This window comes from Mus musculus, chromosome 15 (assembly GCF_000001635.26).
Source record: "Mus musculus strain C57BL/6J chromosome 15, GRCm38.p6 C57BL/6J".
NCBI lineage: Eukaryota > Metazoa > Chordata > Mammalia > Rodentia > Muridae > Mus > Mus musculus.
In genome coordinates, this window is record NC_000081.6 from 94925566 (window position 1) to 94952591 (window position 27026).

Consider the following 27026-nt stretch of genomic DNA (forward strand, 5'->3'; position numbering starts at 1 on the left):
AAGTTAGGCATTAAGAGACATCATGACCATGGCAACTCTTATAAAGGGCAGCATTTGATAGGGCCCAGCTTACTATTTCAGAGGCTTAGTCCATTATTATGACAGGAAGCATGGCACCGTGCAGGCTGACGTGATGCTGAAGGAGGAGCCGAGAGCCTCATCCTGATCCAGAAGCAGCGAGGAGAGACTGCAGGCCACACTAAGCATAGCTGGAGCATAGGAGACCTCAAAGCCTGCCCCTATAGTGACACACCTCCTCCAACAAGGCCACACCTCCTAACAGTGCCCCTCCCTATGGGCCAAGAATTCAAACACATGAGTCTATGGAGGCCACTCCTATTCAAAGCACCGCATAATCTTTGATAGAAATCACCTAAGACCACCATCAAACACAGATAACTATATCATAATTCATAACAGTAGCAAAATTATACTTATGAAGTAGCAGCAAAAATAATTGTATCCTGGGGGTTATCACAACATGAGGAACCATGCTCTCAGCATTAGGAAAGGCTGAGAGCCACTGATGTAGAGATCTACAGATATAAAAATATATCTAAATAGTTGCCCAAGAGTTCAGAGATGGGTGAGATGGATATCAAGCAATAGATGGTAAGCTCAGAAAAGACATGTTAAAGAGGACATACTACACGATACCTTTGTAGGTAAAGAATTTTCCATCCAACCTTGATGACCTGAGTTCAGTTTCCCAAATATATAGACATGTAGAAAACAAAATCATCTAGCAGAGTTGTCCTCTAATCTCCACCCGTGTGCCAAGGGGACTTCCCCTCATTACATCATACCCCTACATATATACACATACACTCAGACCCTCCCACGCCCATACACACATAGGGGTGGGGTGGGTTTTTCTAAAATTAGAGAAAACTGGGAATAGAGACAAATAGGGAAACAAAGGTCAAACTGGCTTTCTTTCTGTAGCTTGTAAGCACACTCTGCCAAGTACACAGTGTGGATTCTGTCTAAAGGAGCAAATCTGAAAACTGATGAGACAAAGACACCAAAGACAGAGCAAACCAGCACACTCATAGCTATTTTCCTAAGGGATCGGAGTAAATAACAGAGAAGAAAAGTGGAAGTTACAGGTACGATCCCCAAAGAGCCAACAGAGCACAGCAACTGTTAATACATCTTGGGGAAAAAAAGAAAAACAGACATTACCCTCAAAATACAAAAGGAAATATTTGAGCAGCCAGGCAACACAAATGATTTACCGGGAAAGATGGAAACAGGAGTATCCATTTCTCCTTTCCTTTGCCCCTCCCCCCTCTGGTGTCATTCAGCATTAAAGACCGCAAGTGAAGCAGTGGGTACCTTCCGTTCCTGAAGACAATACGTGGTCCTGAGATTTTCTCTCAGCCTAATGATAGTAAGCATAGCTGGAAGGAGGCAGGAGGATCATGCATTTGAAACCCATCTGGGCTACATGGCACATTCCATGCCAGACTAGGAGCTGCATAATGAGACTCTGTCTCCAAAACGCTAATACAAATGAAAACAAAAACAGCAAAGAATGGCAGAAAGAAGACAGACAGGTTGGTTGTGGGCAAGTGTCTTGATTGTGTCTTCTCGAAGCTCCTCTGTTAGAGCTATTTGATTCTCTACATTTTTTCAGCTATTGCAAGCTATACGCAGACTCTGGATGAAAGACTGGAAAATTTAATTTGCTTGTGTTCCAAGAATGCAGAATACAGAAACTTTGTAAACTATAACAATATGGAAATGATGTGTGAAACAGAATAGGTTTTATTTTCCCTCCTCTTATTATAGCCAAGGGAGGATGGTGTCATTTACTTATGGTAAACAAAAGAGAGATGTTAAATGCGCAAGGAGTGAGAAAGTAGGACCCATGATACATAAGATGGTCCAGAGGATGCGGAATGTGGGCGGGGACATAATGCACACTGGATGCCCACAGCTGACCAATGAGGAAGTGAGCCTTGACCCAAAAGCTAACACAGCCTGAAGGTCGGATCAGAACCAAGGCTGGCAACTGGTGTGCACACCAACATATTAGGTGTGACACGTCTCTTCTTCTCTGTCTCACTGACTGTTTTCTGTCTCTAGGTGGAAAGTGGGAAGTGTGAAGCTACCATGACCATTAGTAAGCCCCTACACCCGGTGGCTTACGACGGTTAGTTCCGTGGCAGGTGTGAGGCATGCACAGCACCACTGGTGTTTCAGGGGCATTGTTGCCATGGCGTCTTGTCAAAGAGGTCACTAACACCCACAACAGAGACAGACTGTCCCTACAACCATTTGCTGACTTGTAAAAATGTTTTTTACACCCGACCTGTACACAATACCCATGTCCTGAAGTAGCTTGGGTTTTCCTGAGAAAAACTATTCCGACACAATTCTGTTACGTGCAAAATGATGAGGTTTTGCCTTCCGTGCTGAAACCTGGTTGGCAGGAAACTGAGGCAGAGGGTTTGTGAGATCCAGAGAGCTAAACATGTAGCTCCTACTTAGGAAAAACAGCCCTGCAATTTCACATGCTACTGTGAATCTGTGAGAGAAGCATCAACGGTCGCTTACTGCGTTTATAGCACACACATCCATGCACTGTGTTTACCTCACACACCACCCCCATCCTTTCACTCCGCCTCCTGCATCTCTGCCCATAAAGACTGCCCTTGACCAACACCAGAAATAAATTTGATTTCTCTAATGCAGAAGGTAATTGGATTTTTTCCTTATTGAATGCGTCCCTTTAATGATTGTCCCTGCAACTGCCAATTTAGCTGTAAGTGACTTCTCATCCATCAGATGGTGTGACTTAAAATAAAGACTAGGAGCTGGGGGGCGGGGGGAGTCCCAGCTGCCTGGCATCTGACAGATTGTTTCTTGGCCCCCATCTTATCATTTCCCTGAGAAAAGATTTTATCTCTGGATGTGGTCTTTATAAAATAAGCTGCATAATCATTGGTCATCCATCTAGTGGCAGATGGCTACTCTCCAGAAAATATGATAAGTATTTTCAGATATTACCCTGCAGCAAACAATGAAGTGGGATAAAACACACCCAGTAATCGTTGTGCTACATGAAAATATTGTCATTTATACTCCTCAGGTACAGGAGACATACTGATGAAAGAAATAATGAAATCTTATCATTATTATTTTTTAAAATCTGGTCAGACATGAACTACAAACCTTTATGTTTTATGAAAATACTCAGCACAAGACTTGTTGTCTAACCGGGTTATGAAGGGAAGATGGTTGAAATTGTTGCAGCAGCTCTTTCTTACCTCCCCTGAGACTATGTGTCTGAATATGTGGGATTTAAATTCCCTGAGATTGCCTACTTTTTTTGTGACAATACGATTCACCCGATTCATGCTCTATCCCTTCCCTTGGATCTTGTCAATAAATATCTTGAATCTTTTTTTTTTGAAGGAAATATAATTGAAGGTCTTCACTGTTAGTGATAATTTAAAAAATTTAACTGGGAAAGGTTAGAACAAATCCAAACAGATGAGAAAATAATCAATTACTACCTTGTTTTACAAGTAGAAAGGGCTGGAGAGTGAGGGCTTGCTTGGCAGTTAAGAACACTGGCTATTCTTTCAGACATTCCCAGAACCTATGTTGAGTGGATCATGAATGCCTGTAACTCTGGCTTTAGCGAGTCTGATGTTTCTTTCTGTCCTCTGTGACACCTACACACACACACACACACACACACACACACACACACACACACACACGTGCACACACACCTGTATACATACCTTAACTCACACCTGCACACAAACCTGCACACACACCTCTACACACACCGGTATACATACTTTAACACACATCTGCACACATATGAACACACATACCCAAATAAAAGTAAATCAAACAATATCTTTCCCTTTTGAATTGTCAGTATTAGATGCTCCCGTAGGCATTAGGAAGTTTAGAGTCTGAGGAGCTAAGACTTTCCCACAGTTCTTTAGTTCTTCCCACTCTCTTCTACAGTGATTCCCCAACCATAGAGGTGATATAGATGTCCTGTTTGTAGCTCACTCTTAGCTCCCAATCGTCATCATCACGTGACCACTGCACCAAGAAGCTTGTCTGACCCATGATGATAGCACAGGAGTATCTTTCTAAAAGATTTATTTATTTTATGTACATAAGTACACTGTAGCTCATCTTCAGATTGAAGCTGTCTTCAGATACATCAGAAGAGGGCATCAGATCCCATTACAGGTGGTTGTGAGCCACCATGTGGTCGCTGGGAATTGAACTCAGGGCCTCTAGAAGAACAGTCAGTGCTCTTAACCACTGAGCCATCTCTCCAGCCCCACAGGAGTATTTCTTAATAGGTAATAAAAATTCTTCTTTTTGCAATTTTTTTTATACTCTATATCTGGTCTCTCAATTTTGAATCTACCTCGTATGTGCTGGCTAGTTTTATGTCAACTTGATACATGCTCAAACCATCTGAATTGAGGGTCCCTCTACTGAGAAAATGCCTCCATAGGTTCGGTTTTTAGGCCAGTTGGTATGGCTTTTTCTTAATTCGTGATTCATGGGGGAGGGCCCAGCTTATTGGGAGTGGGGCCACCCTCAGGCTGATGTCATGGTTCTACAAGAAAGCAGCTAAGTAGGCCATGATGAATAATCCAGTAAGCAGCACCCTGCATGACCTCTGTCTGCGTCAGCTCCTGCCTCCAGGTTCCTGAACTGTTTGAGTTCTTGTCCCGACTTCATCCAGTGATGAGCTGTGATGTGGACCAATAAGCAAAATAAGCCCTTTCTTTTCCAAGTTGCTTTGGCCGTGGTGTTTAATCACAGCACTACTAATCCTGATTAAGACGTTGTGTGCTTAAATTTGAGCATTATTAACTAAAACCAAACTAGTGGAATGATGTCTGTTTGATGGGTTATAAATTTTCTGGAAAAATAAGTTATATACGTGCATGTATGATGCATACAAAATCACATTTTCCCTTTTTAGGAAAATCATTTCACACACTTACGGGCCTTTTAAATGTTCAAATAGCAGACTATTAATGATACATTGAACATCTGAGGAAAGCATTAATATGTGATGTGGCTAATGAGCAATTTACCCTGCAAATGAGTCTTTTATAATCAACATATATTTACTGATTCATTTTCTCATTTATCTTTGGTATAAGCATTTTGGACTGCTCTGTGAAAGACCCTGAGACAGTAGAAAGGATGCAAAGGCAAACATTTATTATTAGGGATCTTAAAGGCTGATAGAGAGAGAAGAGAAATGTTAACATGGGAAATGGAGTGTTTTGGCATGAGAGACTGAGACAGCAAGTGTGCACTGAGTGTGCTGGAGCAGAGAGTAGAGGCGGCTTGGAGGATCACAGCTGTACCCAGGCTTTAGCAGACAGGCAGTCTGTGCGTGTGGCAGGGGGAGGAAGGATGCTTTTAGAAGATGCAGAGTTGTAGATGGGAAAGTGCTGGCTAATGAGAACACGTGCACTGTAAACTTGGGAAAGTGCTGTACCAGACTGGTGGCAGGGAAGGCTTGAAGTTTTGCTCATGTATTAGTTATTTACTACTTCAGTGGAGAGTGGGAGGTAAGTCAGCAAAAGCCACAGACAGTAGAATTGAGAGAGAGAGAGAGAAAGAGAGAGAGAGAGAGAGAGAGAGAGAGAGAGAGAGAGAGAGAGAGAGAGAGAGAGAGGAAAAACAACTTTGAATTAGGATTTAGGTAAAAGAATTTGGATATGGGATTTGGAGGTTCTGTTTTGAAGCTTATGTTTTAGGAATACCTAAGAATAGCATAAATGTGAATATATACTCATATTTATATATATTCTAAGGGGACTCTGCTAATCAAATGTACTATCTTTTCAAGTGAGAGGAGAAGGGCTTGATATGATAAAATACATTGATAAAACCATTGGATCAGATAGTACATGCTTCTAGTTTTAATGAAACATAGTTTAATTGGAAAAAATCCTATATAATGTTAATTAACATTTAATAACCAGGCTCAGTGTTTCCATGGCAAATAACTAAACATGTTCATTCAGTGTGTAAAATCAATCACACTCATACATTTTTTTTTAATTGATTGAATCTTATACTTCTAATTTGGATCTCTTCATGTGGTCTAATGTTAAGCATGTACACATTCTATTCTCGGTGTTTGTAAATATCATGCTTGGATTGAAGTCTGAACTTTCGGTGTCCTCCTGTGTTAAGCCAGTTCCTCTCCTCTTCAGGTAACTGATATGATGCTTCAAGACAAGCCCTACCCTGACTGGGGGAAATCCGCAAGAGCTTTCTGGAAGAAAGGCAACGTGAGGATCATTTTATTCTGGTAGGAAATCGCACCATTTATTTATTTACTTCTATTCTGCCCCATTTACCAAAGCAGTTGAGGTGAGCATAATTTTCATTAGCTATATAGAGCTCCATTTAGGAAGGCTCTGCTGCCCCACTAAAATCATTACCACATCTTATAGATTTATTCAGTTTGTTTATTGTTCAAGAGCTCATTTATAAGAAAGAAACATGATATATGGCTTGACCTGAAGTGAACAGGTTTTTTTTTTTTTTTTGACTCAGCAAAAACCAGCTGTCATTTTCCTCAAGGAAATGTGATGCATAAAACTGTTCCCTGTCTACACAAATCACCTAGGCTACTCTGCAGAGGCTGGCTTCACCACAAGGATGTGAAGTCCAGCTGGAGGAACTAACTGCATCCATCTCATTGGTATTTCTTCTCTCTGTGATTTCCTTTCCTGCCCCAGCCCCATCAAAGCTATAAAGGGGCTTTGGGTTATTCCCCTAGCAAAGCGGCTTGCTTTCTTATCTGTAAAGTTATGTACGCTAATGCCCAGACACATTGTATCTGATGGCAGCTTGTGCTAGAAAATGCTAGCCTGTATCTTTTCCTTATGAAGAGCAATAAGGAATATGTGTTTATTCTTAGATGTTAATTCCTTCTTACCTTTTAAAACTATGAATGCTACAAACATAATGGTAATTAAGTACTCGGAGAAAATAAACACTCAACACAATCTTGCAAGCCGGCACACTGTTGTTAAATATTGCTAGCGATAATGGGACATTTGAACTCAATTCTTAGCAAGTAAACAAGTAGGTTTTTTCAGGATGTGAGAAGAACATGTTTCTGTAGATGTTCACACCTTAGCTCCAGGAGTCAAGCATCGACTATTTTTATGGTGCTTTTTTTGACCCGCATTTATATTCATGCATGTAAGCTCCTTATATAGTTTGTCCAGTATTATGGAACAATGTAGCAAATATTTAATGAAGGTGTTCAGCTTAGGTATTGCACCATGGACTTGGTATTCTGTGCATCTGCTCATTAAATCCTTGAAACCCTGGAGAATGGGTGCGGTTGTCACAGGCTTAGGTCTCTGAGGCCATTAGTCATTACAAATCACCGTGTCTAAGAGAATTGATGTGCCTCTTTTAAGGAGTCATTTTTAATTTTTCTTCAGTTAATTATGCTTCATAAGAACTTGAGGTTCTGGGAATATTTCTACTCTATATAGTTGTCTACAGTGGTTTGAAGTATGATAATTTGAAAGGAGACAGACTCAGTATCAAAGGTCTCAGTGTCGTGCCTCTCTGAACCCAATCTCCATTTGCTGTGTTTAGCAGATGGCACTGATGAAAGAAAACCCACTGTGGATTACACATTGTGAGGTATCAGGGCCAAGTACTGTAGAGGTCCCGTGCAAACAGAGATCCGAAGTCCCTGTGGTGACTGTCATTAACTATTCTTTCTTTGTTTGATTTGGTTTTGGTTTTATATGTGTGTGCATGGGAGGGAGTGCTGTAGACACGGAGGTTGCATGGACATATGTGAGTAAATGTGAAGGCTGGACTTAATATTGGGTTTCTTCAATAGTTCTCTACATATTCTTTTAAAAGAATTTTTTATTATTTGGTAAATTTATTCATATATATGATATATAATATATGTACATATATATGTGTATATATGTGTGTGTGTGTGTGTATGAATGATATGACCCAATCCAACCCCAGTCTGTCCCCTAACCCACTTGCTCTCACTTTGCCTTCCTACTGTATCCTTCCAGACAGCAAATCTGGACCCAGAGCGTAACAACCCAGCTTGGCTGCTGGCCAGCCAATCCTATGCCTCCCTCTGCCCTCGAGTCTTCAGGGCTGGAGTTACAGACATGCATCTCCATGCTCTTCTTTTGTGTGGACGTTGAGTATTGAACTCAGATTTTTTTTTTTTGTTTGTGCAGCAACCCTTTATCATCCAAGCCACCTCCTCAGCCCCCCCCCAGTAGATTCTTAATCACAGCTCTTACCGAGGACAGGAATCCATGCTGGAGTCCCCCAAAAGCATCCTAATACAATTTTTCCTTGGAAATTCCCACTCAAATCTATGTACTGTCTATCTCTTTCATATAAAGACTTTATTTTAATATATGCGATGACTTACTCCCAATGTAAATCGAACTAATTACTAATTTAGATAATTGATCTAAAGTTGTAATTTAGCTATAGTTATTGGCAAAATATATTTTTACATGTCAAACAAATTAAAATTTAAATAGTCATTATTCAAATAAATTACTAATGTGTAATATATTTGAGTGTGTTCCTTCCCAGTTATTCAAAAGTAGTAATTCCAACCACAGAGCATGAAACAATGAAAGAAATATTTAATTTTTTTAATTATTTTATACATTTTGGCCTGGTTATCTTAACTGTCATGAGTCTTTAAAAAGCAAAATCTGATGCAAATTATTAAACATGGAAATCATATGGGAAGCCAAGAAATCTTTCTTTATGTGCAGGTCTGTCATCTAAAAGAAACTTAGCAAGAATAAAGGACATTTGGTTTTCTTCTTAGTCATAGGAGATAAAGTATAAAAAAAAAACCCATATTTGAAATACTTACCATCTCAATAATGAAAGAGAATATTTGCATACTTCATGTCGCCCACTCAAAAGCAGATGTTTCCTTTTGATTTTGCTCTAGCTATTAAAAAGGAATTGTTTAAGCTCTACGTGGGCGTAGGAGATGTTACAAGCAAACCTGTTGTGAGCTGCAGTGTGGTCCTGCAGCAGACTGAGCCACACTGAGGCCTGTGCAGTGCTGCAGTGTGGTCCTGCAGCAGACTGAGCCACACTGAGGCCTGTGCAGTGCTGCAGTGTGGTCCTGCAGCAGACTGAGCCACACTGAGGCCTGTGCAGTGCTGCAGTGTGGTCCTGCAGCAGACTGAACCACACTGAGGCCTGTGCAGTGCTGCAGTGTGGTCCTGCAGCAGACTGAACAACACTGAGGCCTGTGCAGTGTGCAGTTTGTGCTAGCAAAGTTCCTATGTTCTTCACTTGCAAAAGCCCACTCAGGTATCAGCAGCAGCAACTGCCTAACTTCCTGCTTCCTCAACTCAGTGATAGGTGGACTTCCCAGTGAAGACAATGATGTCAGTGATAAACTCAGAGAGGAGGCCACTGTAGCTCACAGGCTCTCACGTCAGGGAAAAGACCAAACTATGACTGTGTTTGGAAATATTAGATGCCAAAGGGAATATTCACAGATGGCTTCTGAAACCACTCTCCAGACCATTTCTTACTTTTAAAGAATAAAGGTGTAAGAATAAAAATCTTTTTTTTTTCTTTTTTTTTTTTTTACTTTCACCTTCCCGAGGGCCTACCGGCTGCCATTTCCACTGTCTTGTCTGAAGTCAGACAGGACAAGCAGTGTGATTCTCCTAGTGTCATCTGTGTCTGTATTCTCCAGAGACCCAGTTGCTTTGCCCTGAATAGAAAGCAGCTCAGGATGCTGTTTTCTAAACGCATGGCTTATTTGTTTGCACCAAGGAAAAACCATGATTAAGGAAGAGAGTGGGGAAGAAATTGCGTGAAGGTTGTCCATTCTGTCTTTCTTAGTCACACGTATTGCTTTGAACAGTGAAATTGTGAATCTGAGTGGCACGTGTCACATCTTAATAGATGCATCTAGTTTTCAACAGGAATCAAGCCATATGGAAACTGGTGTCTTGCTGAGATGATGTGGGATAGGCTAAATATCCTAAAAGATGCAGTAGACAGGTAGCATGAACTGGTGCTGAGCCTTGGGCAATGTTGAACACAACAGTGTGAACGAGTCTATCCTGATGTAAATAGAAATGCATCCTTAGCAATGGTCCCTGAGCCACTGTATCCCAAACTGAGATTTGTGTTTTATGGCCTGGGCAGGGTGTGACAAGGAATTCACCGACACAGATTATAGAGATGACAACCCCAGTGGGACAGTGGCAAAGCATTCAGATAGAACTGTGCTCTGGAGATGTTGGGGTTTTAAAAAAATCACAAAGTGAGAACAGAGAGAGATGTGTGCAACTGTACGCACCTGTTTGCTTCCACACAGGCATACGAAGAGGATGATGCTCCATTTTCATGTTTAAAATTAGGTTTAAAAAAACCCCTATTTTAATAAGCACTTTCTCCAGCAGCCTAATGGCTTCGGTGAACATCTTTCAACCTTTGACATTATTACATTCTTACTTGGGGGACAAATGCAACCACTGTGTCTTCTGCTTTGAGTAGTATGGGTGGTAAGGTCTAACCAAAGGGTTGAATTGCTTAAATTTGACCCAACAAGAGGTAGCAAAGAAACTGTTATTAGTTATCATCATCATCATCATCGTCACCATTATCATCATCACTTTAATGTATACTATTGAATGTAATAATGAAAATAAAATAGCTGCTCACCCCCCCCCCCAGTCCAGCACCGTAAGACACAGACTGGCAGACCATGCCTGAAATGAACCCCCAGTCCAGTGCCATGGGACCTGGGTGGGCTGCAAGCCTCAGATAACCCTTTCCTGGTGCCCTTGGCATCAGCTGGGCATAGCACTCCTGAGACAACCCCAGACACCCAGAACCCCCAGGTACCACTAAGACGAGCCAATCAAGCAATAGAAAGAGTGGAAGAGAAGCAAAAGGATGTGTGCTCAAGGAAGCAAGACAGAACTGGAGACTCAAGGGTAATAAGGAACAGTCTGATGTGAACACCTAAGGCCATGGTGAGAGGACTTGGCCAGTGTGGCCAATGAGGGCCATGTCTGGGTCCATGACCCTCCAGAAGCAGGGATATGTTACCACAAAACATCCCTGATCTGGGCTGCTGCCTGGGCCCATGTTGATGGCTGAGGACTGTGCAGAGATGTTCCTTGGGGAACATCTTTTCCCCCAGAGTTCCAGATGAGCTGGCCCTGAGGGTATGAGCATGGGAGAGCTGGCTTTGCCATGTTATCCATCATGTGGTGGCATGGGTAAGAGGGAAAGATGCCTCACCTTGCCTCTTGCTACCTGTGGCAAGGGGCAAGCGAGATAGCTGGCCCCAAGGCCATGAGAAAGGGAGAGCTGGTTCTGCCCCTCACCAGCTGCAGAATTAGAAGAGTGGGCTCTACACCTTGCCTGGGCAGCGCAGTGGAGCTGGCCCTGCCGGGATGAGGGCAGGGGAATGGAAGAGCTGGCTTTGTCCCTTGCTGTCTGCAGCAGTAGATGAGCTAGCCACAACAGTATTGGAGAGCCTGTCCTGGTGATATAAGTATGGAAGAGCTGGTGGGATGACCAGCTCAGCTACCAGCAAGCCTACGTGTAGGGCTTTAAATTGGCCCATCTCAACATCTACCCCAATACTGAACTGCTGGAGCACATGAAGGGCCTGTCCTACAGATCCAAAGCTCTAGGATTTCTGTGCTACAGGACAACAACAAGATATCTGGAAGGAGGTCCAGTAAAGATCCAGTATTGATAGTGCAGCAGAAGCCAGGGGCCTTGAACCAGAAGAGCGACTCATTGCAAGGAATGTTTGCAAGTAAAGGTGTGTGGACTAAAGGATGCACTGTGGGGCACACTGTGACACGTTGCAGCTTCCACAGTGAGATTTCTTTTCTTTTGATGAGGATGTTGAAAGGATGGAAGAAGGGGAGGGGGAAATGAGTGGGAATAGAGTACATGATGTGAAATTCACAAAGAATCAATAAAAGGATGTGTGTGCGTGTGTGTGTGTGTGTGTGTGTGTGTGTGTGTGTGTGTGTGTGTGTGTGTGTGTGTTCATCCCAGCCCTTGGGACATGGAAGCTGGAGGATCAAGGTCATTTATCGTCCTCTACTCCAGAGCAGGCTAGAGACTAGTCTGTGCGACAACAAACCCCGTCTCTAAAGAACAAAAATTCAGTAAATAAATCAAATGAAAATATCCCCAAATCATGAAAATCCATAGAGAAAAATGTTACTAACCCCCTTGCATACTCTTTATATTGTGACCCATCTGATTACAATGGGTTTCCATTTTCTGTTTTACAAATGGGTACGTCGTGTTATTCTGTGAAATCTCATTGAACTCCATAATATTATTTGTTACTTTAAGGCTAAAATGGAGATGAGGGAACAATTTTGTTATACATTTCCCCCCAGCGGTCAAAATATTGACCATTAATTACCTAATGACACATAGAAACAGACTTGATCTTCACATTTGAATGATTCCCTAAGAGAGCGTGAACCTCATAATGCCCAGTGAGTCTGTATGGGGAGGTCCTGAGAATTCATCAGTGGAAATGGCTTTGCAACGGCTAGGTGCCAATCCATTAGTGATAATATAGAAATAATTTAACACTGATTATAAGAGAAACATACTGCTGTCAAGTTCCCTCCCGACCTGATGACCTTACGATATTTAGTTAAAAATATTTATTTGTGAATGTGTATGTGTGTGTGTAATCTATAGCAGGTGTGGATGTCAGAAGACAATTTGTGAGAGATGGGTCTCTCTTTCCACCTTTATGTGGGTGAGATAAAATTCATGCTAGTCAGCTTGGAAGCCAGCACTTTCACCCACCAAGCCTTCTGGCTAGTTTCTAGAACAATGCTTTTAACTAGAAAAATATTTTCCATGTTATGATGGTGTGTGTACTCATTATTATTTAATACACAGTACACTTCTTTCTTATTTCTTTCAGCAAATGTCTGTCTTTGGTTGAAGATGGCCTTTGTACTTGAGGAAAAACAAACCATTTATTTTTCCAAAATAAAATACCTATATCTGGAAAATCAGTCACCTTAATACTAAGTTAGCAGGCTCCATTGTAAACGTGCCTACCTTGAGGTCTTAACATGAGAAAGACCCAAAGACAGTGCTCTAAATGATTTTCTCGATGGAGGTAAAACACTTACTTCTCAATAAAAAGGTAATTGAGTGGCAGGGGTGGGGTGGGTAGCTTGTTTGCTAAAGTGCTTGCCACACAGACAGAGGGCTTGAGTCCAGTCACCAGAACCCATGTGAAAAGCAGTGCACTCTTGTACACTTAGTGTACAAGAGACTGGTAGGGCTCAGGGGCTCTCCGGCCAGCTGGTCTCATCTGCTTGACATGTGCTAGGCTAAGGGAAAGACCTTGTCTGAAGATAAAATGAATAGAATAAAGTGTACACAGCACTGAGGAAAAACACCCAGGGTTATCCTCTGGCCTCTACACATACATGCATACATTTGCACACACAGATACATGAGCACCTATATACATACATACATTTGCATAGACAGGCACACATGTATACACACATTTATGCAATACAGAAGCAGAAATTTGTACACATAGACACATGTTTATACATATATGCCCACACAGAAACACATGCATGCACAGGTACATATTAATTTGTATTCATATGCATCCATGTATACACATTTATATGCATACATGTACATATTTATATGCACAAGCATACACTGCTCATAGAAAAACACATATACATGTATGCACATACATACATATACACATTAGTATACATACGTATGCACATAGATGTAGAATGCACTCATTTGTACATACACATACATACATACATACACACCAAGCAACATTACTTTGTTAGCATGTGATATGAATAATTTGCTTTGAAAATTCACCCTGTATTCATACCAGAGTAATTTAACTTTTGGAGATGCATTTATACCTGCATATTAACCCAGTCTCATGCCAGTGTAAATTTAATATTGGTAATTTAAAAATAGTCAAATTTTAAGTAATCTGCTTAAATAATGCTTATTTAAATAGTTATTAAACACTGAACACAATGTAACATAGTTATGAGAGTCATGGCCTTTTTAGCCACTAACCTGGCTCTCAGCTCCGGCCTCACTGCCTGTTATTCTGTGTTCTTTATGGTTCTGTTATAAGGCCTGTTGTTTCTAGCAGCAGATACTGACTGTTCTGAGACAATAAATCTGAAAGATAAAAATCAGGCTAATGTCATTCTCATCCCAGTGAAGAATACGGGGAGAGGAAAGTAGGAAGTGTGGACCAGGATGTGGGCCCTGAGATGCTGCACTGGGCGAGTTAGAATTGCTTTTATAGAGAAGTGGAACAGAAGAGTCCACCTCAAGATGAGCAGCAGCCATGCAGGAGAGGGGCTGATGATTGGTGAGGCATTGCAGATGAGGAAGAGAAGTCGGTGATAGCGCTGCACGTGTGGAGATGAGCAGCAGCTCAGTGGACAGTCACAACTGTCTCCTGCTGTCAGAGCTCCTGATGAATGAGCGAGGTCTGACGTGGGGCTCAGTGAGCCCAGACAGAGAGGAGCCCAGTGCCAGTCACCTGCGTACAGATCTTAGGAGTAAGTTCTAAGACAGTAGTGTATAAACATAAATTCATCTTATACTTGTAGTTTGTACAAGTGGCATATACATGTAGATAGTGCATGAAGAAATTAAAAGGATATAAAAACAAAGATACAATATACTAGGATTAAATCCCGTAGAGAAGATGAGGATCCAAATGAGAGGAAGTGCACATGGAGTGAGGATTCGGAGTGGGCGAGGCGGGGCGGGGACCAGCCCACAGAGTGAATGAAACCTTAGGGAAATGGTGCCAGATGCCAAGAGTGTTTATAAATCCATGAGAAGTGCCAGTAACGGATGAAATAAGTCCCAGTGCTGAGTTTCCATGACCTTAAACTCTGAGGAGTAGTGACCTTGGCCAAAGTAGTTCTCTGTAATGGGGCTGATAGAAGATCAGCTTGTTCTAGGTCAAGCCATGACTGCTGGAGGAGGAGCCGGGGGAACGTGAGGTTACCCTCTGTGTGTGTGTGTGTGCTTATGTATGTGTGTGGTGCGTGTATGTAATTTGTCATACACACATATGTATATAGGATAAATTACTACTCTATAGAAGTGGTTTTCTTTATCTAGAGCACACACATTTTTGTCTAAGAGAATGATCTCATGATTTGTGACATAGGCATCAAATTAAAGCATCTTTAAATTGGGTAGCAAAATGTGCTGTTTGTTTAATTGCCGTCTCTTGGTAGGAAGATAAAGAATAAATAGTTCACAATGTTATAAGTTAAAACACCACTAGACAGTTTTTAAAATGCACGGAAATGAAACGTGGTGATTAAGCTTTTATATGTTTTGACTTTTATGCCACTATCTGGAAGCAGGAGTGTTTTCCTTGCCATGTCTCTAGACGTCTACCTGACAGACAGCAAACCGTCCATGCTTTCTGGAGAGTTGTACTGCGGTGACGGGTTCCCAACCTGCCAGTCAATTCAGACGGAGGACTTCATTGAAAATCATAAAAGGATAATTTCAAGTCATTTGGTTTGCAGTCGATGGGTGCTTTATAGGAATTGTGAAGCTTCCAAGTATATTGCTTTCCAAAATGGATAGAAATATTTACTTTCAGGGTTTTAAAATCACCTTGGCCCAAAATAATGAGTCCTAAAGTCAGTTATAAAGTTCACTATAAGGCTGAAGGGTGTATGTAGCATGCCGGCATCACTACCACCACTGCCTCTGAACATCTTAGAGATCTTTTCTGTATTTCTTAAAGGTAAGTGGAGTTTAACAGGACAAAGAAACTAAGAAGCAACCTCATCCTAAATTGCTTAAGTCACACCCTCTAGTATAGCTGATCATGCCAGTCAGTAAAACCCAGACTAGCAACGCGGAGACCTCAAACAGTCCTTGGAGCTGTAAATGTTTGAAAGAACGTGCCCCTTACTGAAGATCTCTAAGGACCTAAATGTTTAGGGTCGGTGTTGAGAGGAGGGATTGTGTCCATGTTACAGGTGGACACACTCAGTGATGTCTTGAGAGGCCCCTCTTGAATTTGAGGGCTGGAATATTGGCTCAATGGGGAAAGGCACCTGGCCCTTTAACCCAATGACCTGAATTTGACCCTTGGGACCTAAACAGTGGAAAGTGAGCAGACTCCCACAGATAATCCTGTGATCTTCATACACACACAGCACATATAAACATTGTACACACATGCTCTTGTGTGCACACATGATTCATGAATGAATGAATGAATGAATGTTTTTTTAAAAGTCGTTCTTAAAAAAATTGTTTGGTTTTGTGAGCTATAACCAACATCTTTTTGCTTGAGTTAAGATTTTATATTTAGAATAAAACTATCTAAAGATTGTTGTCAGTGTTTGAATTGTCTGAATCATGACTGACCAGTATTTCATAGACTGAATAAGCAACTAAGCACAGGTACCTGTGAGGTTGCCCAATGTTCTGCCTCTGTGCGCTCTCCAGATTTGGTGACAAGTCTGATGATCCATAAACTCACCTTTGAGCTCCATGGCTCAATATTGGAAGTCCACAGCCGATTGGATTTGGAGCCAGAATTTTCACAACTAATAATCTATTATCTATCTACAGGGCAACTCATTGACATTAATAAGTGGAAACAAGTCACTATCCCGCTTTGTTAGCCAGAGATCAAAACTAGGGGGTGACAGTGGGGTCAAGTCTCACCCAAGACAAGATGAGGCTCTCTACCAATGATTGGTCTCTTCCTGGGATCATAGCACAACTGTTACTTAAATCTGAATATTTAAGGTTGATTGTGTATAACCAGGTGGGCCATACCATTAGCCCCATTTTATTTTAGTTTGAGATAAGGTCTCTCCAAGTGGCTTATGATGACTTTGAATTTTTACTCTGTAGTCCAGCCCTTGAACTTGTAAACTCCCAGCCTCCCCAGGGGCTGTGATTAGAGTTCCACACCCTGTGTGCTGCCAAGCTGAGTGATGGGAGAAGTTCTTTGCCTTTTTTTCCTAGGGACAAAGGTGGAACATAGGTAGAGGTGCCTCAGACCTAATGAGGGAGATACTCCAAGGCTGCTTTCAGATTGGTTAAATAGAATGTGCTGATAATAGCCAGACAAATGAGTGATTCACATTCCAGACCACTGGGTAATCTAGGGAGAAATTTGCTGTGAGCCGGAGAAAAAAGGCAGGTCCCCCATTCACAAACTACTATTGTGATTTGTTCATTGGGAGAAGCATTGTGCTTGACATGCGACAGTGAACAGAAGCAGACCCTGATGAACAAAGATATAGTAAAAAAAAAAATCCCTAGGAAAGAAACTGCAATGCACACAGCACATTTAAAGGCTGTGTTTTGGGGCTGAAGATGCAGCTTTACAGTTAAGAGCATGGGCTGCTCTTGTAGGGATCCTGACTTCAGTTCTAGCATCTATGTTAAGTGGCTCACAACCACCTGTAACTCCAGCTCCGGAGGGGTCTCATTCTCTCTTCTACATACCATGGCACCTGTATGTGCACACACACATACACACACACACACACACACACACACATATATATATGTACATATATATGCACACATAATTAAAAATAAAACAGTATATATAAGTGTTGGGTGCCATAATTAAATGGCTTTTATCTTTTATAACAGTGGTTCAATATTTATGAATCTACTATGTCACAACATAGTAACGGGGAATGGGGGCATAATAATCATGTGCAGAAAAAAAACTAACAAAATTAACACTCTTTTGTGATTTTTAAAAAGGGGAGAGAAAAACAACCCAAATGATTAACAAGCTAGTGGTGGGGAAAGACTGAAGGAGCTGAAGGGGTTTGCAACCCCATAGGAAGAACAACAATATCAACCAACCAGACCCCTCAGAGTTCCCAGGGACTAAACCACCAACCAAAGAGTATACACGAGTCTGTCTATGGCTTCCACTACATATTTAGCAGAGAACTAACTTATCTGGCATCAATGGGGGGAGAGGTGCTTGGTCCTGTGGAGGCTTGATGCCCCAGAGAAGGGGAGCATGCTAGAGGGGTGAGGTTAGAGTGGGTGGGTTGGTGGGGGAGCACCCTCTTAGAGGCAAGGGGGAGGGGGAGGCAGAGGGGAGTTTGTGGAGAGAAGATCAGAAAGGGGACAACATTTGAAGTATAAATAAATAAAATAATTTTTTTTAAAAAGAAAGAAAAAAAACCACCCCAGAGCTAATGGTATATAATGGTGATAAGTGTAACGATTTTCTTTTAAATAAGAAGAGGGTGCCTTCTTTTCTCATTCCCACACAATACAGAGTGACTGAGATAGAACAAGAAAGGCACTACAAATACATCTAGATATAGGAAGACAGAGGGGTATCAGCCACATCAGACGCTCTGCAGACAGGCTGTGACAGCTGCTGACTCTCTGCTCGCCATGCTGGGCTCCATGTCCACCGCTCCCTTTAATCTGCTCTGCTACTTTACAAAGTGTGCGCCCTTCTTTGAAGTGTTTTAATGACAGCATCCTGTGGGTTTTGGTGGCACTGAGTGACAGAGCTGAGGTGTGAGTGCAAGCTTGCTGACTTCAAAGCTTGGAAATTTGACACAATGTTACTTCTGTTAGTTAACATGTTTCACTGTCTTACTCCTGTTTTTAACATGTGTGTTTATTATGATCGCTTGTTTTCTCTTTGAAAATGGTGTTTAGTTGGATTTTTTTTTAAGGTGTAAAATCCAAGATCTTTTGGAAGATGGCTCTGTATGCAAGAGTGAAGGCCAGAGTTCAGATCTGCAGACAGGCTAAATGCCATAGCATCTGCGTGTGTAATCCCAGCATTCCAGTGGGAAGTGGAAAGGCAGGGACAGAGAATCCCGGAAGCTCACTGAGCAGCTGGTCTTGTGTCTGATGTGAAAAACACAACAAAGAGATCTTGCTCCCAGTAAAGTAGATGGTGAAGAACACCTCAGATTATTCTCTCAAATCCACATGTGTGCCCTGAGTGCTGTGTGCTCACAAGCATTCATGTACAGAGAACAACATATGTACATATGGATGTTCACACAGACACACACACATACACACACGCACATACATGCATACACACATATATACACACATATACACACATATACACACATATACACACATACACACATATACACACATATACACATACAAACATATACACACATACACATACATGCATACACACACATATACAGACATACACACATATACACACATACACACACATATATACATATACACACAAATACACATACACACATATACACACATACACACATACACACACACACACACATGCATGCACATACACCACAGATCAGAAAAGTCATGGCATTTCTCTGTTTCTGTTCTAATGCCCTCATTATCAACAGTGAAATGGAAATAAAGGAACGATTTACCCAAGGTCACCAAATTAAGGGTCTTGTGCCAATGAATACCCTTAACTACTGAATCCTGCCTAATAGTCATGGTCTCCCTGTATCCCTTATTTAAAATAATCACGACTTCCTCAGTAAACTAATGTACTGTTGCCTGGATGTACGGATGTAACGCTTTTACAAGCTGGGAGTAATAACCAAAAGCATTCTGTGTAGCTTTAACTTGATGTAATTGTATGTCATTTCCTCTCAATTATAGGGATTAAGGCAGAAAATAAGATGTGCAGTATATAGTTTAATATGCCAACAGATTCAGTGTGTTAATAGAAGCTTGCCTTAAGATCATACAGGAAAATCCAACTGGTAGCTTTCTTGTTTGGATTATCTGCACAGTTTCCAAGGGATGTATTTTCTGTAGAAATATGCACCTGTAAGACTGAAAATAAAGATGATAGGTGATGTCATATATTGATGGTAACAATCACAACAGAAGCATGGCATCTTGCTAATGTACATTGGAAGTGTGGAATCAAACACTACAGCTAACTACTGGCAGGCTCTGCTCATTGGGAAATGGTGTGTTCACGTTTCATGCACAAAAAAAAAAAAAAAAAAAATCTTGGCTAGAGAGAAAAACCCAGCATGGTCTGTTTTTGCAAGAAGAAATTCTTTTTATTGTGAAGTTCTGTGATTCTGGGTAGCTGTATTTCCTTATCTAAGGTTGACATCATAAGGAACTTAGTCTCAGCACACTCCTTCTGTGCAAGAAATCTAGCCAACTGTTAGATAAAGATGAGAGAAGACAACAACAGCCCTATTGTAACTGGCAATGTTATTTTTCTTGTGGGTAACAGTTGACGCTGATGAGCCCACTTTCCATGTAGACCACCTAAATGGCGATTGAAGCCAAATATCTTACTGTGACTGGTTGAGGTTATGTCTAAAGCATGGCTCTAATAACCCATGTAAACTGGTCATTATATTAGAGTTACACACATCACTATGAACTCAGGTTGTGTTTAACATATACAAATACAGAAGTAATTTTAGATATGCCTGTGTATATAGGATTTAGAATATAGTCATACACTATATAGTGCCATTTAAGCCAATGTCAGTCCATAGAAGACGGTGCTCCCTTAAACTAATAGATGTAAAAACTCCCATGACCTAATATTTTTAATGTATCCATACATTTTTAAATATTTTAGATGAATGTATTATAAAAGCTTTCAGTATTTTGTACAATAATATGTTGTTTAGGTTGTGGCCTAGGAACAATAGACTACCTAGTAGGCAATACTAGTTACATTTGGGTAAATTTATCAAACCAAAGATAAATCACTAGGGGTACATTTCTTAAAATGTTGTTCTCTTGCTAAACAAAGATGAATATGTATGTAATGAATATATGTGTGTGAAATATATATGTATATATGTGTAGATACATACATATCCTTGCTCTGCTTTCTGAGATGGTTTAAAGAGAAGAGCACTTTAGTAGGAATGAGAGCCAACATCAGGCTGTAGAAATTAACGTCTGATTCTACATGGAAGTGACCAGGGACTCTGGGGAGAGATGGCTGAGACTGGGTCTGAGTCTGAGAAAACAGAGAATGATCATAGGCATCGTATCCCTGAAGGTAAGGGATCATAGATAAACAGAAGCAGAAAAGAAGGGGCTTTCTAAAGGGATCATAGATAAACAAAAGCAGAAATGAAGGGGCTTCCTATCCCCTTCTCTAACACTCTGAAGGGCTGTCTCTGAATTATTCGGTACATATCCACTGTCTATAGTGCGGTACATTGTTGTTGACTCTGCATCACCCTCCAGTGACTGCACAGCTTCCACGTGGCTTTTTTAAAAAACTGCTATTGTTCTCATCTTAGTTTAATGATTTCTCAAGGATGCATCCTTATGCTCACACATAGATAGAGATCTCCAGAGTAATGTCTTTATCTACTCAGTTGTACATGTCTCCTCGCTTTCTAAAGTGTCCTCTGGTGGTTTGAGGGATGTCCCGGCAAGTTATATGGCAACTTGACACAAGCTAGAGTTTAAGGGAGGGACCTCAATTGAGAAAGTACGTCATTAGATCAGGCTGTAGTCAGGCCTGTGGAACAGTTGCTTAATTAGTGATTGATGTGGGAAGGCCTAGTCTGTTGTAGGTGGTGCCATACTTGTGCTGGTGGCCCTATAAGAAAGCAGGCTAAGCAAGCCTTGGGAAGCAAGCCAGTAAGCAGCACCCCTCCATGGCCTCTGCATCAGCTTCTGTCTCTAGATTCCTGCTCTGTTTGAGTTCCTGTCTTGATTTCCTTCAATGATGGTCTACATTGTGGAAGTGTGAGCCAAATAAACCCTTTCATCCCCAAGCTGCTTTGGGGATGGTGTGTCATCGCAGCAAAGAAGCCCCGACTAAGAGAAATATGATTCTTCCTGGTTGACCTCCTCATTTTTCTGTGCTTCTTTTACTCCTATCTCTGAATGAATGAAAAGCAGATTCCTTCCCTTTCTATAGCCAAGAGTTTTTCTTGCCCCGTGCCAGTTTTCACCTCTGAGATCAAGTCATGCCTTAGACAGACATCAAGAATCTTCAGTGATTAAAATGATGATTTTATGTCTCCAAATTATTAATCCATCCCACTCTCCTTGGTCTGCCTGAAAGTTATTTGTAATGTCACAAGAGGCTTTTAGGAGCCCACGTTTTTCTTGTGTGCTGTGTTCCGTAAATCAAATACCGGATGTTTCTAGATCTGGGATGGTGTGCGGCTGTGAGGGGCACGCACACTCCAGTAGCAAATCAGGCACTGAGCAGTCACAAATTTCTTTAACCAGTCTTTATTCCTTAGTTCCCAGGTCACTCCATATAAATCTCTCTGTAACATGTTGCATTTATTTATTTATTTATTTATTTATTTATTTATTTATTTATTTATTTATTATTCAATGTACAATGTCTGGGTTTCTATAGATTACATAGGCTCTCTAATGTTCTTGCAGCATCGGGTCTGACTAGATCTTCAGTTTTTTAGTGTATTGACACTTGATGGGTTTCTTGACTAGCTCTAATCAAAGTCCATTTATCCTCATGGTTTGAGACCAAAGGACATTAATGACACTCTACTTCAGATCAGCTCTTCCATTCTTCAGGACATGCTGCGCACTGTGTAATCCCACCGGTCTCTTCCTTGTAAACCAGGAATTCCCCCACACTCGCCTGTCCTCTACAATCCGTATCACAGTTTCACTTTCATTATCTCACTTAGCCCCATAGAGCTTGTGGGGGTTGATTTGTGACTTGCATAGCAAACCGTTGGACATATAAAACCCAAGGGCTCCTGAAGACTTATCTGCTTCATTTAGCTAATTAATTGGCCCCCATCCAGGGGTGAAGTCTTACCTGAATATGAGCTGTCACTCTGGCTGTCCATCTTATATCACACTATGTGCTATGTTTCCTGGTATCTCTTCTATATTAATAGACAGTGTTTCCCACAATATCCTAATCTGTATGGTTTTCCTTCTTAAGGAAGGGTGATTCAACTTGGTTCTCATTCATTGGTCCTACTTTTATACTCACCTATACACACATGGACATGCTCAAACATACACACTTATACACACTTATACACACACACACTCCTATACTCACCTACATCCAGACATGTAATCACAGAAACACATGGATCCTTTATAATCTTTACTTTGTGATAACATCAACAACTGGGCCCATCAGGACTCCTCGTTTAGTTGGCTTAGCTATGGTAGCTCTATAATCACATCTACTTCAGGGACCATGGCTGTAGGATTCCTTCCCTGGGAACTTAGTAAGGTCCTATCCCAACATAGAAAGTAAATGGACAGATGTGGGCATGGCCAAGTGGTAGAGCCCCTGCTTGGTTTGGGTATGGCAATAGCTTCATTCTCCTACAATATAAAGGGCCACTTTAAAATCTTTGCCAAGCTTATATTTTTATGTATTTAAGTTAACTGACAAACTGCTTAAGATCCTCAGAGCAGATACTCCTTAAACCACACTCATGTTCCATCTGTGCCAGCTCGTTTGGTTGGTGGTCCTTCTCTGCGTGTCTCTCTGTGCCTGGTGTAGAATAAAGAAGGTACAAGAACAGTGATTTTTTTAAAGCATTTTATTAAATAATGCCTTGATGTAAATAATAAAGTCTCTTTAGGCAGTGCATCAGGAGTGGAAAGCACAGGAAAGAAAGTCCAGAAACCACACTGAGCTTGTATGCTGAACACTCCTTTGGTAACCAAACTAACTACCTGAGAAAAGAAGAGAGATGCTATGGTACATCAGCATGTGTGGCAGTATTGTACAAGTGGAGGATTTTAAAAATCATCATGGCTTTGCTCCTGTCTTCCTGAGTGCTCCTCTCCACGTCCCCAAAGATGTGCTTTGAAATCTTAGAACAACTACCTGCAACAGGGGCTTCTATGCAGTATCCATTCTTTCCTGCTTTCATGGAACTGGGATGAGGGGCTCTTCATGCACATGAGCAGTCCTGGTACAAAAGAAACACTAAGTGCTATATTTTCCTTGGGTTTTCATTGTCCTCTGTGTTGTAGTAACTTGGAACAACAAATTATGTTGCAGGAAAAAAAAAAAACTTCATGCATTTTATCCGATCTAGAGGAAACATACCAGTAACAGACATCGAAACCACAGCTGGATGCGATTCTCTTGCAGTATACCACGTGATAACATAGTACTTAGTGAAGTGAACTTTAATGTCATAGAGAGAAAATGACAGGTCAAAAAACTGCCTTGAAACTACATTAAGATGTAGTTGGCACACTCTTGAATTGCTCCGGTTGCATTACAAAAATAGTGTTTCTGGAATGAGAGAGAGAGAGAAAGAGAGAGAGAGAGAGAGAATATATGAATATATGTTGGCAAGTTTGAGATCCTCAAGAACAATTTAATTTTTCTTATTAAAAATGAACTGATTTTTCATTTTAGCATAAAATATATTATATATAGCTGCCTAAAGAATTGTAATTTTATACTTAAATTATATGGTTATACCCATAACTCATTTTTATTAAAGGAATTTGAATATCTAAATATTTTTATCATTGACCATACCATAGTGTGCTCTGTGCAATCAACAGTAACATAAAATATAGGTCTTTCTGTGAACTGGAAATAAAATCTTTGTTCACAGTCTATCCATGCTAACCTGTCGGAGATGAGAGGGAGCCAGTCTTTAACTGATACTGGCCATGGAAGGTGCTAGTGTAATATCTGAGACTGTATCCTGGACACTTCATGTATTGCTTTATTTTTATCTGTTCGGTTAAAATAATATAATAATATGCTTTACCATTACACGGTATTCTAAATATGTAATAAAAGAAAAAGTAGAAAAAATGTCTCCCCGAAGAAAGTGTATTTTTCTCCATTACAGGACCCACTGTAGGTAACTCAGGACAGGCAAAATGGCTGCCAAGATTGGCTCAAAAATGCTTTTATTGTGCTTGTTTCTGCCTAGGCATCAAGGATGTCTTGTCTATGTATGTGTCTTCCATCGTAGAAGGCTCACTCTGGATAACGATGAGATGGGGACATGGATATGAACACCATAGAAAGTGCTCTTTTAAAGGACACAGAGATACAATCGATTATAGTGATGTGCACTGTAATGACAAAGACACTGTTTGAGAAATACATATTTAATTGGCTTCATCAATAAATACAGCATCCTTTCACCACCAAGTAGACATTACAGTGTCATTATATAAACGAGGAAAGGGCTGTGATGTCACTAGGTCATATGCTGTGAAAACGTCCTCTGGAATGTAGTGTATAATTGACTTAAACGTTATTAGGGGACACACAGGTATGTTTCTTTTTAAAAAGCATAATACTGGTGAGCAGAGCCTCTGGTCTCACTATCATTGATTCTACTGATTCCTTCTCCTTATCTGCCTATCTGTCCGTCCATCAGTCTGTTTGCCTGTCTGCCTATCTGCCCGTCCATCTGTCTGTCTATCTATCTATCTATCTATCTATCTATCTATCTATCTATCTATCTATCATCTATCTATCTATCTATCTATCTATCTATCTATCTATCTATCTGTCTGTCTGTCTGTCTATCCATCCATATTTACCTATTTTCTATGTATTGATATATATATATATATATATATATATATATATACCTATTTTTATATTATAATATTTAAGTTACATTGGCTTCCATGTTGTCTTGCGTGTGTGTGTTCCTCCCAACACACATGTTGACCCTAACATGAAGTTCTTCAGATTGTGACTCATTTGGAATAGGGATGTTTAGACAATCAAGTTAAAATGATGATGTCACTACAGGGGTCCATTGTCTAGTATGGCCAGTATCCTTACAAGAACAGGGAATTATGAAGCAAGCTTCAGGTAGAGAGTAAGAGATGAAACAGCTTCCTGGAGCCTAGGAAGGCCCCAGAAGAAACTAATTCTGCCAGCACCTTATCTCTGGACTTTGTGCCTTCAGAGCTCCTGGGTGAGCTGTTCAGTGTCTGGCACTTTGCCACAGCATCTGTAGCGCAGTAGCAGTTGTGTGTAACAGAAACACAGGAGAAGCCCAACCAATTAGCCAAGCCCCCAAGTAATTATTATTCTTTTTCTTTCTTCTCATTAAGAAGTCAAATAATACAAAACCAACTTTATCGTATTGATTTTTACCAAGGCAATTTCCAGGACCAGGGTGCTTTTGGCTCATTTCATGTTATGTTCAACCTTGCGCTGACGCAACTCAATATTTGCATTGCAACTCACAGCAAAGTCTGGCTTGCAGAAACACGACCCTGGGGATACTTTATCATTTGAAGTCATGAAAGAAAAGATTCGATCTTGTTGAGTCCATTACAACTATGAAAGCAGGAAAGTGGATATTAGACTTTAGAACTATTTGCAAGTTCAAATAGGATGAGCTTAGTGGCTGGAAACGTAGCATCATCAACCAGCTCTTTGCGTGTAATCATGTATTAAGGCAGGGAAGATATTACTGAGACCATATCTTGTACTTCTAACTTTAGTGCATAATCTGTACTTCCATGACACTTCCCTACAAAGAAAGGGCTTCTGTGAGCATTGTTCCTCAGCTGTAGCTGTGGGCTCAGCATCTTTGATTTCCAACACACAGGTTTCCCCTCTCAGTGCCCTACCCTGCACTTGAACTATTTAAAAGTGAATCTCCTCAGAGGTGGTAGCTATGCTTGGACAGGTGTCTGTTCCCAGGCCCTGCAGAGTTCCTGCTGTATAGCTGACCAATAAATGTTCGTGGAGGAGTTTATGTGCCCCAGAGCATTTTAAAGTTAAATAGGCAAGAGCCAAAACCTTCATTGGACAAATGGGATTGGATAGAGGTATAGGGGGCAGGCAGTAATGTTGTAGAGTTGTTATCAGGTAGAGGCTGCTGCATCATCGTGCACATCCAGGCTTATTATGAAAGCAAAGCAAAGGGTAGTTCTAAGTAGAAGCCTGATGCGATGTCATTTACATATTTAAAGGC

General features: G+C 40.9%; 1 protein-coding gene across 1 annotated transcript in view; it reads left to right on the top strand.

Annotated features, from left to right (window-relative positions):
* Tmem117 (transmembrane protein 117) overlaps positions 1–27026 on the top strand; it is a 466913-nt gene that overhangs the window by 296381 nt on the left and 143506 nt on the right. The window contains exon 5 of the mRNA NM_178789.4: positions 6231–6328. Coding sequence (NP_848904.1) covers positions 6231–6328 — 98 coding nt within the window. The remainder of the gene's footprint in view (positions 1–6230; positions 6329–27026) is intronic.